This window comes from Pseudoliparis swirei, chromosome 2 (assembly GCF_029220125.1).
Source record: "Pseudoliparis swirei isolate HS2019 ecotype Mariana Trench chromosome 2, NWPU_hadal_v1, whole genome shotgun sequence".
NCBI classification, from domain to species: domain Eukaryota; kingdom Metazoa; phylum Chordata; class Actinopteri; order Perciformes; family Liparidae; genus Pseudoliparis; species Pseudoliparis swirei.
The window spans coordinates 14,098,634-14,114,955 of NC_079389.1; the positions used below are offsets into that span (position 1 = coordinate 14,098,634).

The 16,322-nt window shown below is 41.1% G+C and overlaps 1 protein-coding gene across 7 annotated transcripts in view; it reads left to right on the plus strand.

Moving 5' to 3' along the window:
* Positions 1 to 16,322, plus strand: part of epha3 (eph receptor A3) — a 93,438-nt gene that overhangs the window by 31,248 nt on the left and 45,868 nt on the right. For 6 of the 7 annotated variants that reach the window (XM_056423233.1, XM_056423198.1, XM_056423208.1 and 3 more), the window contains one exon: positions 14,038 to 14,193. In XM_056423233.1, coding sequence (XP_056279208.1) covers positions 14,038 to 14,193 — 156 coding nt within the window. Of the gene's footprint in view, positions 1 to 11,399; positions 11,482 to 14,037; positions 14,194 to 16,322 lie in introns of those variants that run through there. The other variant, XM_056423250.1, reaches the window with a different exon arrangement.

The window sequence follows — 16,322 nt, forward strand, 5'->3', positions numbered from 1 at the left end:
GACTGAGTGGATGTATGGAATCAAAAAGCAGAGGAGGAGGGACGGCATCTGCCACGACTCGTGAATTCAACAAAGAGTATTTATCTTTTCTCAAAGCTTCTCTCTCTCTCTTTTTCCTCTTTCTCTCTGCATTCTGTGTGCGTAAAAAGGGCTGTTCATCATTATTCAAGGACGGGGCTGATTAAAGGTGATTAAGCCCTGCCCATCCATCACTCTTGCCTTTCAGCCTGTCACTGGCCCCAGCATTAAGGGGGACACCAGTGCATACATGTGTGTGTATTTGTGTGTGTGTGTGTGTGTGTGTGTGAGAAAGAGAGGTTTTTTTCATCTTTTTGTGTTATTTGCCATTACACTAATTGCCAATAATTTCTCAAATAGAAAGAAAAAATAAACTTGGCTCCTTAATAATGGGCCTTAATACTGAAATAATATGCAAAAGCATTCGAATTATAGTTCAAACCTAAATGGGCCGTGGCAGTCCATTCTTTACAAGAGTCCTTGGCAACCCGATGATGAATGTCCACTTTCTCCCTTGATGAATTGCAGCAGCGAGAGCCTTTCCTGCTCTCGCCATTCCTCATAACATTAACCTACAGTGAGGCGACCCAATGATGCTAAAACGAAAGGATAATCTTCTTGAGCAAGAGTTTATCGATTACTTTTGCTGGCATCCTGTTCCTGTTGACAGTTGGACAGTTTTCCACATAGACTGCGAACACATTTTATAGACTGTGTTCAGAGAAGAGTTTGACTAAATGCTGTGATAATAAGCATTCATTGTTTAATAAGGATTTAAAAGGTTTTTTTTACACAACGGGACTATTGATGGGGCGGGCAGCGCTTCTGAAGAAGCTTTTCGACCATCACTGGACACTATAACTCTCTGGCTTTTGAAGACCGGGAGAGGCAAGTTTCATTGCAGGTTTTACAGAGTGTTGAGTTAAGGTTCACTAGCTGTGGTCAGAGAGGAAGCTGTGGAAGACAAAGGCCAGTATCTGATTTCTATTTAAAGGCCAATATCATCTTGGCGATGTGAGTCAGCTTCGGTTTTTTCTTTGATTGATGGTCAGACGTGTGTGTTTGTGTGTGTACACAAAGACGATTTTATTCAGTGTGTCTACAAGAGACACCGGCTATGTCAGTGTGGTCAGTGCAGATACCAAACATCCAAGAATGATAACAATAGAATAAGGCAATAGAGTGTGTGTGTGTGTGTGTGTGTGTGTGTGTGTGAGAGAGAGAGCGAGCAAGACTCAACAGTAAGCATTGCTTTGGGAGGATGATGATTGGAATCTGGTTCTTTAACTTCTGTTTCCCACTGCGATGAACTGGGGCTCCACAGACTCCCACCAACATCAGCTCTACAGGGCGCCACACAGGAAATACACTTCTGCTGAACGTGCACTTCTCCAAGCGCCTCTACCTCCCTTTCACCAAATGCCCACTCTGGGGAACACACTCGCAATTATGAAAGTTTAGAAGGTCGTGACTGAGTCATTCCTGAGCAAAGTGTATATTATGTGAATCTGATAAGAAATCAAATGACTTTCATCTATTTTTATCATACATTTGTGTTATTATCTCAGTTTGTGCATCTTTCATGTGGCACACCCTTCATACTGTGTTTCAAGTAAATTCAAATCATTGTTGTGTTCTTAATCCAACTTAATCCATTGAAAGGTCAACTGTAAACAGGAAACACAACACATGGCCACAATATGACTCTACACTGGTAAATTGATGCACAATTCACATGCTGCTTAGATCCTGCCAATGGCTGCAATTATAGTTCAGCTATATATAGTACATTGTATATTTCCTTCTACTCCTCTACATCTTCTCAGGGGTGTCTCTCATCTGAAAAAGTCTTCACATATTTAATTGTTGAGGTTATTTTTGTTATTTCTAATTGGCCTCCAGTGCGTTGTTTCACAAAGCTATAATGGATCTCTCCAGCATCCTTTGGGGTGTGTTTTCTAAGATTAGAAGAGAAAGTTAGTTTTGAAAGGACCCATGTGATTACTCTCCAGCCTTCATCAGTGGTGACTCACCACCACACACACACACTATTCAAACTAAAATGTTGTTGACACACACACGGCTTCTGTGCCTGTGGTTGTGCTCTGTGCACACATGTGTTTGATTTGATTGTGGTCGGGTTGCATTTCTGTGAACATATGAATGATATGAAAAACACACCAGCGCCGTGAAACACAAATGACTTCTGATATAAAGCCGACAAGTAAAGAACAATGGATGATACTCATTAGCACTTAATATTTATTAGTTGTTTGCACCTTTGCATCCGTGTGTGTGTGTGTGTGTGATTGTATATGCGTGGCATACCGTGCCAAAGCTGAGGATGATGGGAGAGAAGGAGCCACAGGAGAGTTGGGTAAGGCGAGAGCCTTGATGTGTACTTGGATCATGCCAGGATGTCTGGCTCTGTATGTGGTTCACCTGCGCTGGTCCGTCACTCACACACACACACACACACACATTCACACTGTGCACACATACATGCACACACACGTTTCCAAGGGCATAGCTTAAGACATTCATTCCCTCTTCCTCTTTGTCTTTCCCTCGGTCTCACACAAACACACAGAAACACAAACACACATACATCTAAAACACAAATCATAATATGCTCATTTACAGAAGTTCATATTTTTTTTCCATATGACCCAGTAAGCGCCATCGACAGTTCGCTCCCTCTCTCTCTCTCTCTCTTCTTTCTCCCCCCCCCCCCCGCTCTCTCAGCAGTAACACATGGTTGGACGCCCTGTGGTGATGTGTGTCAGATGAGGAGTGATTTAGCACTGCTCTGCCCCAACCACTGCTGAGACACCTGCCCCTGGAATCCTGCTGCACACAGACAAACACACACACACACACACACACACATTTGTTCACATGTCACACACACACACTGTAGTTCAGCACTCCCCCAATACACTGCTAGTCCTTATGGCCTGAGGAGACCCCATGTTGCTATGTCTGCAAAGCATCGCATTTCAGCTCTCAGTGGATCATGAACTAAGAAGTTAAGTTATGAATTCCTGAATTTTCTCCATCTACGTAATCGTATTCTAAGGGGACCCCACGTCTGCTCGGACTGGACACTCTCCCAACATGCATTGGGTTCAAGGGAGGGAAACACCCTGAGCGTTCACCACCATTGACCCCACATGATCTTATTCTCACTAGAATTGAACCAAAACATAAAACTCATATTATTAGGTATTACAGACCCACAAGGCATTGTTTTGGAGCCAAACATAATCCCATAGACCATCAATTACTGTATAATAAGATTAGTTTAATCTTGTGTATCGCAAAGACTTGCATCTTGTGTGATTATTATTAGATTGAGCAGTTATGACAACTTCTAATACACAGTTGAAGTAAATATCTGTTATAATGATACTTATACTGTAGGACAACAGATATATCCCTCTCCATTTAAGGTGCATGACTTTGTCGTCTAATTTATTCTGCAGCTAAATTAAGTCTATTTCATGGTAATATATACAGACACATATCCTTTGTATGTTTTATAAAACAAGTATGTCTTTTTTTCCAAGTAAAAAGTTTGAATAAATGTTTCGTAAAGGTTCATTTTCAAAGATGTCTAGGTTAAGTTGATAATGATCATAAAAAACAACTCCAAAATACAAACAATAAAAACCAGATGTGGACTTCCCCGTCTGCGTCTCGCTCTTGTGTAAAGTTCTCCTCTTTTGTTTGCTCTTCCAGAACAATGTCACCGGCTAGGAGCGTTACCGGGGACACAACAGGGCATCAAATGAGATGGGGCTAATTTGAATGCTCATCACTGCAAGTGCATGGGGCTGGGACATTGGCATGAAGCTGTGAATGTGATTATTATTTTGTTGTATGAGACCTTGATCGAATTGCCTCTCATTTTATCCCCCGCGGCATTGCAGGAGAATCCCATTAGCCACTTTGGGCACGGGCTACACAGAGGAATTCTCAGACCTTAACGAATAGATTCTGACCTTCCCGCCGCTGTCAGAGATTCATAGGGTGATGTTCACTTTCAAGGTGAGAACTAATGAGATACATGGACATTATTTGGTTTGGTTTGGTGTAATGAGATACGGTAAGGTGTGCTAGTTTGAAATGGTATGTGAAAAATGAAGTGGCATTGGATGAATATTCTTTTAAAGAGTCATTTAAGGTGTAGAACCAGTTGTATTGTCTTTGTATTATAAAATTCCACCTGTGCCCGTCCGATCAAATCCTGATGGTTCAACCCTCATAAATCTCTGACAGGCTTTGTTTTAATCTAAGAAATACACATTACATGAACTAAAAAACAACAACACTTGACTAAGAGTCTAGAGAATGTGAAGAAACAGCTGAAGCTACAGTGAAACCTAAATTCGATAAAACCATTACGGATTAAAGTTCTGTTTTTATGTTGGTTTATGTTGTCTCCCGTAGCAACAGATGCAAACCAGATGTTGGAATGTCAGACTGCAGAGCAACACCGGGGCCATTATTTATTTCAGAATGAAATCATCTACAGTCCAAACAATAATCTAATAAGACATTCAACAATAGGGTCATGTTTATCAGATTTGAGTTAAGGACAGCACAGCGAGTGTTTATCAATGACACTTCCTCCTGCGATAATCCCCCAAAGACGATGCGAGGAAAGGACGAGAAAACCACAGCCAAATATCTCTATTGTGCTTCAGTTTCTAGTTCTTTCCAGCATCCTGTCTCCGGTGGAGATGGTGCAGACCCCAGTGAGAGTAACACGGGGGGCAATGCGAAAGCCAGAATGTCATGTTGTCTGAAGTGAAAGGAGCCTGGGGGCTCTTTAGCATATGGCAGCAGCCACGTACTGAGGCTTGCATGTAGGTGTCAGGCAGTGTATGCATATATATATATATATATGTGTGTGTGTGTGTGTGTGTGTGTGTCCTTCAGCCGTCCTCAGGTGTTCCAGCAGTGAAGGGGGTCTTCCCTAGTGGGCTTTACTGCAACTCTCCCCCCAGACCTCAACATGCAGCTTCTCTGCCACTCAGTGTCAGCAGCCATATGGACCGTTTTATCTGAATTACATTAGGCACTCAAAGAAGCTCAAACTGGAGTTACAAAACACAAGTTATATTTTTAGTGAAATGAATTGAGTTTCTACACAAAATATGTATATTTTTAGATTCCCTCTATATAACATAAGTGAAATAATACAATGGAATGGGAAGAAAAAAGAACTGAAATAAAATGATATAACGGTGGGAAATCTTAACACGTACATGCAATACATTAACAATATAATGAGAAATAAATACGGAAATATATCAATATAAAGGTGTGAAATCTTCTGAAAAATCCTTTACATCATCACTAAAACTTAATAAAACCCTTCATGATTAATTGAAAAAACGTTCCTTTAATTTGAATTGCGTGTTTGTGTTTATGTGCTGTTTTACATCAGCGTGAGAAGTGCCCAACATCAAGATCTTTGTTTAAGTCTTGCAGATTGAACACATTGAGCGAAGTGGGTCACCAACATTGTGTGTGTGTATGTGTGTGTGTGTGTGTGTGTGTGTCCATGCAGCGTTGTAGATGGCCTATTTTCTCTTAAAGGAGAGCGTGTCCTCTCTGGCACTGGTCAATGAAACTGTCCCTGGGCAAGAAAAGAGGACCTGGCAGACACACACACACACACTCACCCTCTCCCCTTTACGTTGTATCTTTTCATTCCAGTTTCCCATCTATCCATCTATATATCATTCATTATATAGTTATTTCTCTGTGCATCATATTACCCAGTCCGATTTTAATTGATTTGGATGTAACTGTGAGGTGATTTTACAGGACCTATAACATACAATACTTATATAAATCTGGACAACCAAGTGCTGTGTGAGTTCCAAATCAACTTTGGAAACCATGGAAATGGTGACACGGTTGCCACCAACTACTATTGTCACGCATGTGTGTGTGGCACAATGGCCTCTCCGGCTCTAACTCACCCCGATGACGACAGCTAGTGTGTTTGTGTGCTTGGTGTACATGGCTGTTTATCAGTTGCATTCAAAGCCGCACAATAGTCCTGGTAAGGATGAGCGGAGGAAAATGGGTTTAAGGTCGGTGTGGTTGTGCAGTGTGCGTTTCCAAGGTGTGTAACAGTGGAATGTGCATTTGTGTGTTTGTGTTTGGGCAAACGAGAAGGCATCAAGAGGTCAGTGTCATCTTTAAACACAACACAATGCATGCATATACACACAGATACACACACATTGGCCGACGAGTGTGTTGGCTCCGTGGAAATGTTGGTATTGAGTGTGATGGATCAAGACAAACAGGTTTATTGTTGCTGTGTGTGCACGGTTAGTGTGGGAATGTGAAAGCATCTTCTTATCGTTTTGTTTGGGGTTTCCTGCTCAGGCTCTCCCTCGTTCTCTCTCTCTCTCTCTCTCTCTCTCTCTGATGTCAGCCTCCTTCATCCTCTCTTTTGTCTCTATCTCCAAATCTATTACAAACACACACATACACACGCACACACACACACACATTATAGAGTGACAGCGTGATCAATATGTAACTTGAACAGATGTATAATGAGGGCAGATTCATTTGTGTTTAGCCTATGTGTGTGTGTCAACGTTCTTTCTCCTTGCGTCATTGAAATTATCATCACCTCAGTGTGAGAGTGTGTGTGTGTGTGTGTGTGTGTTGGTGCTAGTTTGTCCTAGATTTTCCTACTGACCTGGCTGATCTCTGCAGTGTACAGGGTGCAGGAAACAGTTATTGCATTCGTGATGGATACAGCAGGGAGTTGATCCATGCTACTGTGTGTGTGTGTGTTGGAGGGCGGGGGTAGCTCCTGTCGTGCCCCAGTTTATTGTCCTTCACATAACAGCAGCTTTTCTCACACACACATATGCACGCATTGCATGGGAGTCTTGCCCCTTAGTGTTTTATTAGATGTGAAGGTGTCCCGGGCTGATTCCAAAGTGCAGTTCAGCAAATAAATATATAATAATAGACGTTATCTGATGTGTTGATCTTGCTAATTTCCCCCTGCACTGAGCAGAGCTTGTGTGAAAAGAGATGGGGAGGAAACACAGAGAAGAGTTTAATCACCAGTCATTTTCATGAAGATAAAACTGAAATATGATGGCCAATATGTGCTCCTATCCAAATGTAATTTAGTGCAGGCAGCAGACTTTGGCTACACTGCTTGTTAGAATATTGCATTACATTAATCACTAACATACTCCTCATCTACTGGAAATAATTGTGTTTATTTATGTTAAAAGCTAATTATGTTTTTGGACGATGAAGTGAGAAAGATGTATCATTTAACACGCACAACCTGTGGTATACCACAGGTTGCTCACATCATACAACCTTGAGGCACACAAACCACACACAGTATCTGGCCTGTTCGTATGATAATGGGCTTGTGAGGCTTGTAATGTTTTTACTTATAAATATGTATTTGCTTTCTGCTTTCCTGTCTGCTACAATCAATGTCGACCTTCCAGACCTTCCACTTCTTTGTCTTCCTCCTCCACCTCTATTTCACCTCCTCACATTCACTTCCTCAACGTCCCTTCATCGTCTTCTATTTCTTCCGTTCGTCCTCCTCTTATCCTCCTCATCAGGCTGCTTTATTATGCAAATCAGTGTTGGATCAGATCTCTTAATTAAGCTCTACTGTGCCAGTTTTCACTCGCGCTCCCATGCACGAAACACACACTAACACATGGCAGCTTTCTTTCACACAGACAGAAAACTGCTGCTGGTTGTGTGGTATCATGATTAGTATTCAGGATGCTAAGTCAAACGCACACACACACACACACACACACACACTGCATCAGGCAGGAGAAGAGTCTCTGAGTGTGTATAGATAAACAGGCTTGAGTAGTGGGGTCTCTCCTGGCCATTAGCCTGCAGTTAGCGTCACAATCTGGCCCTCCACATCACTGCAGCTGATGAAGCCAACTGTCTCCTTTCTATGGATGCTGAAAACGCAGCTTACGAGGTCATGGCAATGATATAACTGAACATCAGGGTCAGAAATTGATCTGTTGGCCTATTTTTAGATGCTCTGGGAAACGTAGATCAGCACTGTTGCTAGTTTTTCCATCACAAAACTGATTTATTGATACTTTTAGGGAGACATTTGAACTAAGATTGAATTAAAACGAATCAGGTTTATTAGATATCTTAAGAAAATGTAAATTTGTCGTGGTTTTCTTCCAGAAGCCAGAAACAGGTGAACATTTCAGTTTTTTACAAGAATACAGTCTTTTAAATAAAATGATGTCTTCACAGGAAACAACTCAGTTAGGTTGCGACAACAAAACTACCTGTTAAGTTTCAGGAAACCTTGATGAAAACATCAACATGCACTTCTCGTTTCACATTCTTCTTCTGACTGAAAAAATGCTGTTTTGTTGGATTAAATAGATTTGGCTTTCTTGGCTGGAAACGCAAATGTTTAATTATATGTGATTATTATTGAATTTACAGAAATACCGATCTCTAACAAATCCACAAAGAAAACACCTCATGCAGCTTTATATCTCCCCCGATCCTTCCTCAAACTCGACTGAAATGACAACGAGCAATTACAACCCAAAGAGCTGAGAGCTCATCACAGGCCTGTGCTACATTATGATTAGCCAGCTCACATCAGAATGACCATAAAGGTTAATTTTGGAAAGGTAATGTGCTCTCTGGTTAATGGAGACTTGAAGATGTGCAGAATCACTTCTTTGCTCAGACTGCAACAGCACACTGGCTCGCCATGCTTATATGAATACACTCCAATATGTTCCCGATGGGATTATCATGGCAAATGATGAAATAATTGAACATCAGATTGATGGAATGCAGAGCAATTTGCCCCAAGACACAACCTATCAATTTGCATGATGGCTTTCATTTATATATCTGACAAAAACTCATTTTATTGGGTTACGGACATATTAGCTTGAACAAATTGATTGTGATTCAGCTTTTTGGATGTCTGTGCCACTAAACTGGAGCCATTAATATATCAATGTGTATTTACTTTTCTGTGATTTATGAGCTGGTTAATAAATTTATCCCAGGGTTAGATCATCCAGGATTTAGAAATGTTATACAGATGAACATATTTATGTATACTTGCTGATATTTCTAAAATTCTGTCTTTAACCCTCCTGTTACCTTTACATTTACTAACATATTTTACCCTCGGGGTCAATTTGACCCCAGCAATTAAAACCTCCAGAAAATTATTAGAATTAATATTGTTTCCCAAGTTTAAGTGTGAGGTACTTTATGTTTGTTTGTTGACTACCTAAATAGCCCTTTAAATATATACAAAAGTTGATATTTCTTATATGTTTGACACAGTGAAAAACAGCCTGGGGTCAAATTGACCCCAAGGAACACCGACATTAAACATTGAATGGGGTCAAATTGACCCTAAAGGTAACAGAAGGGTTAAATAGTTTAAAATATGCCACAAATCCTTCATACAGCATTCAATACTTAAACTTACGGCTCATATTCAGATGTTTAGTAAAAAGATCATCATTAATGCATTGTTGAAAATGTAGCTGTGCATGCATTTTTTTTTCTCATTTATGTCCCTCTAACATGCCAAAATGCATTATTCTTAAACAACAACACTATTAACTGGCAGGGGAGATTTCCAACCAAAATGTACCATGGTTTTGTAAAAGACTTTGACCTTTTCCAGACTGCTGCAGCTTGTTACTGGTTGGATTTCATGGCAGGGGGCAAGATATTTACTGTTGCCATGTTTCCAGTAACATTACGAGTGGCTCCGGATAAGACCGCCGGCCAAATGCCTAAGCTGTCAAAGTAAATAACTTTTCCGTTTCAAAGAGAGCTATTCCCATTAAGGGGGAAGGATGGAGCGAAAGAAAGAGAAGGGAAAGCCACAGAAAAGAACGGGATGAGGGTGGGCAGGATGAAAGGGGAGGTGGAGACGGAGCAAGATGGAAGGGGAGGAGAGAGAGAGTTAAAGTCATTGGGATTTTGTCGGATTGAAAAAGAAAAGAGGTGGAGGTGGTATGGAAACAGGAAATCAATTGTTGGGTCGGCGTTTTGGACCGAACCTTGAACCGTGTGCAAGAGAGAGAAAGAGAAAGCGATGGAGACCACACCTGAAGCTCCGGGTAAGGCTGACACAAAGGTCGGGGGTCAAGGGAAGAGGTGCTTTCTCACTTCCCCCGCCGTGACACCAGTCATTTTATGTGTGTCCTTTGAGGTCAAGAGGACACGAGTCACGTGAGCAGGAGGAACATGTTAAGTGTAATCGTCGCTCACATTCTTTTCTGATGATCAAGGTCAATTCTATCAAGGGCGTATTAATGCTTCTGATGAGATAATAATCATGTTATTAATCTGGAGTTCTAACGTTCATGTCGTTTCGTCACACAGTGACACTGGGTGTAACGCGTTCAGCTCCAGATTCTGTTTTAAAACCACTCTTCACATTGTGGGATATCTTTGCTTTAAAATCACCAATTTAGACAATGACTTTTCTTTTTCTCAAAATCCTTCCCTTTTTTAAAAAGATGCATGGAACCAAAAGACGGTCTCACCAAGTTCAGGTCAGTTTGTCGACTAACATGTCGTGAAAGAGAGGGACTGCATGTGACCACTGGACCATCCGTCGGTCACGTGCATTATGGATGAGGGTGTCCCATGACCTCGACTATTGATTGAGGGAATTGCAGCCCCAGTTATTTTACAACCACCATATCATGTGGCTAATGCAGCTGCACGTGGGCACGTGTGTGTGTGTGTGTTTGTGTGTGTGTAAATGTAAGTGTGTACTGCACTTTAAAAGTGAATGAAGAGATTGTGTTTCAGCTGTCATTATGTAGAAAGTAGCAACACGCTGTGTTACACCCGAGTGAGTGTGTGAGTATTTGCAAGGATTTCAACTTGAATACATCTTAGTGTGTGTGTGTGTGAGGGAGATGTGTGTTTGTCTACGTATCACAAAGGACTACTTACAGGGAAACAGTGATACGGACTGTACATGCTGTTTCTGCTGCTGTTATTGATTTTAAAATAAATAAAAGATGGTTCAGGGGGATAACATTCATATTTTTTTTTCTCTGCAAATATTTTTTTTGCTCTTATTTGTCACGGCAGTGATACTCTTGTGAAATGTGTGCGTAACTATGCACACACAAACACACACATGGTATCATACTATCCACACACTGTTGGTGTATGTCAGTGTAACACACTGTTTCTCCTCTACATGAGTAGTTAACCTCCTGCAAGACAAATCTGATATTCCCATCAGCCTCTGTCTGAGCTTTTTATCCTGGCAGACATACGGGGAAGAAACAGGGTTTTTATTATCCTTTTCCTACCACTCTAAAAATATTTCTAGGTTATGCGGTCAAGAAAATACAACTTTGTCACTATACTCCCATATGAAAACTTCATGCCGTAAGTGCAGCTTTGGTTATTGATTTCTACATTGAAGGTTTATGGGATCCTCTCTGTGCCTAATAAGTTTCACGGCTGTGTTAAGCACTGAAAAGTCCCCGTATATGTTTGACTTTCAAGTGGAAATTAGGCTGTTTTTCTGGCGTTTGGGGAGCGTTGACTCATCAAAGTTGTTCGTCCATGTCGAGTGAGATATTAAGTTCCTCCAGCGGTTGCAGAGGGCCATGCTTACAGGATAAGTATGGTGTTTTATGTTATTTAACCTTAATATTGAAAAGAGTGATTCGTTTAGTAACTAAAGAATAATACTGCACATTCCTCTGTAATTTTACCTCCGTTGTTTTCCATAAAAACGATTAAACCAAAATAAAGGAGCCACACCGGGGCGACATTCCTTACACTGAGCATGTGCTAAGTGGTTTGATTTCGGTCGGTTCTTCTGTACCAAAAATGTGTTCTCATCCTCAAAATGTGTATTAGTTAATCCACAGATAAAGGTATTCCTCAACAAATGTACTGTTACACCTTTGCAAGTACTGTTTGCTATAAACTACTTTGCCAAGCTGCTATTGAGCCTTTAAAAAAAAATCTATATACGCGTGTCATGTAACACATGAGAGTTGTGAACAAGTTAGTCTTCAGTAGGAGCCACTGGGCTTGGGCCTAAGAGCCACTGACAGATTTGGAAAGTGCAATTCATTGTTTGATCCAGCCGAGTAGTTTGACTGTCCAATGAATTTAGCGAAGAGATCTTTGTTTGGTGTTATCCAGATGTAAACTGTTCGGGGCATGTGTGCTCTGTCAACAGGTGTTTATGGATAGAGGGATCAGATCTCAGATGGTTGCTGTCATGAGATGAACACAGTTTAACTTGTGTTTGTTCATCCACACTTCTGTTTCATGCTCCTTGTGCATTTTCTACTGACCCGGGAGTTATCTCGCTGCTTCTCTTACCTGATTGGCTGGGGCGCTGGCTGTCAGGTCTAATTTCCTGATGTGTATACCAATCAGGGAGGTCTGTTTAGTGTGTGCCAGCAAAGTGTTGTGGCTGACATTCCATCAGTAGGATTATATTGGGCTGTTTAAACCCGCTTCAACTTTTATTACTCTCTTACTCACACAGACACACACACACCTACACACACACACACACACACGCAGACACACGCACACACACCTACACACACACGCAGACACACGCATGCATCACAGTCATACGGTAAAGCGGAGGAGGAGGAGTATTTAATGCAGCATGGGACCTTGGTGTGTCAGTGATGAATATGGCAGCAGTATCAGAAGGGTTGGCTTTTGTAGAAGAATGTTGTCCACCACCGGGATCTCTCAGACCGGTTCTGCTGAGCCCGCACATTCCACTGGCTCGCTGAGATTGATGCAAGACATTTTTTTATCTTGTGTGTTTGTTAGAGAGACAGAGAGAGATGTTAGAAAGAGAGAGAGAGAGAGATCTTCATTTCAAGTGTTGATCGTACAAATATATGTTATTTCTTTCAACACGACTGTCTGGACAGGGGTACAGTGTTTCAGTGTTGCCTTAAATGTGTGTGTTGTATTTGATGCTATTAGGAATGCAATTCCAGTCAAGGGCACCCAAATATCTGAAAGTGTGTTTTTTTCAAAGGAACATCGACCATGCATTGATGCAAACGCCCTGCTGATGGAAATATATGACAGATTATACATTAACGGATCAGTAATCATCTCAAGAGGTCATTAACACAATCCATCGTCTCACTACTGCAAGAAATAAACCCGGAGATCCATCAAAAACATTTGATTTTACATTTTTGGTCGCACATAAAGAGATGCCACATTTTAAAATACTGTGACTTGTTTTATTAGAATTTTCTGTTATTGTGTAATGGCAAAAAAACACTATTGTTTTGAAGTGCAGTACTGGATTTGGCCAGTAGATGCTTTTTATCTCATCATCAAGTCAAGAAAAGATGAGAAAGTGGAACTAAATTGAGAGAGTAAGGTTAGAAAAACATGAGGGACGGTTGTGTTTGATCTCCCTTCCTACACAGACACTCGTACATGTACACATGCAGTACACTTTGCAGAGGTGGTGTGTCACACTACTTGCGCATATTGCAACAGATTTGTGGTGAGTAGGAGTTTAAAGAGCTGCTGAGCGCAGATTTAACACCACAGATATTTAAAGAGAACGGTCCTTTTATCTGAGGGGACAATTTGCATTATTCATGTTGAGCCTCTTGAGAGATGAGGAGAGCGAGAAATAGAGACAAAGACGATTCTGAGATTTATTGTTTTCCTTTTTTTAAATTTTTTCAAGCAGTCAATGGGTTCAGCAGATGTGCACGCAGTCCTCTTGAAGCTTTTTTGTGTCTGTGTGTGTGTGTGTGTGTGTGTGTGAGAGTATGTGTGTGTGTGTGTGTTTGTGAGTGAGTATGTGTGCGTTAAATAACACCCATCTTTAATTTCTGACTTGTAGGTGCACCGGTAAAGGAAATGGCTTTTAGATAGCCATCTATGTGCGCCACACTCATGCATCTGTTTGTCTTCTTATGTCTCCAGTGTGCAGGGCGGGCTTCTACAAATCCACCGTGGGGAATATGGAGTGTTCAAAGTGCCCGCCTCATAGCTTCTCTCACCATGAGGGGTCGCTGCACTGTGGCTGTGAGAGGAACTACTTCCGTGCTGAGGGAGACCCTGCGTCCATGGCCTGTACCCGTAAGTGTGCTTTTATACCACCGTTATCAATGCAGCTATTTGATATATTATTTAAGGAGTTTCTAAGTGTCAGATATCTGACCAGAGAAGCCCTCCAATGGGGTGTGGGAGGATTTTTCTCATGAACCCATAAAACCAGACTGACCCTTGTCATGAAGAGATACTGAAACCCATTCATTTGGCTGTCATTGGCTTTTAGTGTCCTTTGAGGGTGGATATGCTTTCAGACGCTTTTCACACAGTAGAAAACCATGTCTGTCTTTGCTCTATTGCTATGCATATACTCCAACAGAAATTATATTGTGTATGCACACTGTTCACACGCACATTTAATCCAGAGGCTTATGCTTTTTCTCATGTGTATGTTTTTTAGTTTGCAGAATGTCCTTTATAGTTGGATTCATACATATAATGCAGTTAAAGATTGCGTCCCAATTCACCACTAAAAACGAATGGACGCCACGAATAGACAAAGAGCGTTAACATTCCTTATTTATTTAAAGGTCACAACAGTCACGGTTGCTCCAGAACTCTTTATCACCTTCCGCTCCCTACGTGACTCTCTTCTGAATCCCTCTGATGCAAATGAGTTGCAGATGCAGATGCAGATACCTCCTGCGAGCTTTCCAAAAAGCATCCCCCATAAAACTGTAAATCACTGCATTCCCTGGTGTCAGGTGATAGATACATCTGTGACTAAATGGGATGGGAATCAAGACAAAAGAAAAGCCTTGCACAATGTTGAGAACAGTAGAAAATACAAATCGATGCCCCCGGCCATAGACAGATCCTAATTAGAATTACAGTCACGGTCCCTGTTGAGTCTATCCACGCCATCTAGTCAACGAGGCAAATGTCACCTCATTGGGACAGATTGAGCGACACATAAGCTGCACATGAATAGATACGTGTGAGAAGATAATAATTGTGATGATACTGTTAGCGGCGGGGTAAAGGTTGTTTCCAATTAACTCTTGTTAATTTGAAAATGCCGGCATAAAAATGAGAATACTAAACAAAAAAAATCAAGTCATCCATTTGATATGTCTTGTATAGTATGTCCACCCCCAACAATTCAGTTCCACCAATTAAAAAGGCATCAATGAATACACCTAATGTACACAGCACCTCCTCCAAAATCAAAAATGTACATGTGCTAGTCAGCCTCGCTGATCATCACCATAACTTTTTTAAAAGACACCATGAAATCCAGTGATCTCCAGTGACTCTGGATAGAGCCTTAAGAGAATTGCCAATACATGAGTCTCTTTGTGAGCGATTGGATGTTATGCACACATCCTCAATTCTTACACAGCATAATTCATGTCACATGTTAATCTAAATGTGAATGCATTCTTTTGACATTTGGAATTAGTGTATGATTGTCTGCATGTGTACATGTGCATGCCTGCACAGGTAATAATATACTGTATGAATTACACATCCAAGAGTTTGATGTGGTCAGGGGGGTTAGCTGTGTAGGTGAGCCAGAGGCTTGTCAGGGTCAGATTACTATCCGAGAACACACAGTCACTTTTAAGAATAAACAGTGTAGGGTGACATATGCATTCTTAATGATAGATATTGTTGATGATAGTATTGAGTCATAAGCGGCTTGCTTTAAGGGGAGTTTCACTGTCTTAGCGAAAGGAGTAATAGTTTTGTCAGTCAATCTTGACAACATATTTGGTGTTTATTACTCGACGGTTATTGTCTGAGATCTCCTTTACCGTTAGCGCTGATATAAAAGTTTAGGAAAGATATGGGATGGGATTTTGTTTTACCGATAGAAACAGAAATATTTGCATGTGGTGGAGACTTTGACATACAAAACCATAAATTGTGTTATTTGGCCATAGTTTTCAATACTAGTAGCCTGTGACAAAGTTTGCCCCTTCGAGGGCTCCTAATTTGTATTCAATTATAGTAATTATAGGCTTTCACTCGAGCTCAACAGTCAGTAAGTAAGAATCCTGTTTATATTCTGAATTGGGAATTTGACCATAATATCGTAACCAAGGCAAACCTACCAGGAGCCAGGGGCGTCCTTAGGCCTGTTTTAGGGGGGCTTCAGACTACAGAGCAAAATCACACTCGTTCTGATTGAACCAATCTATGAACTGTCGGAA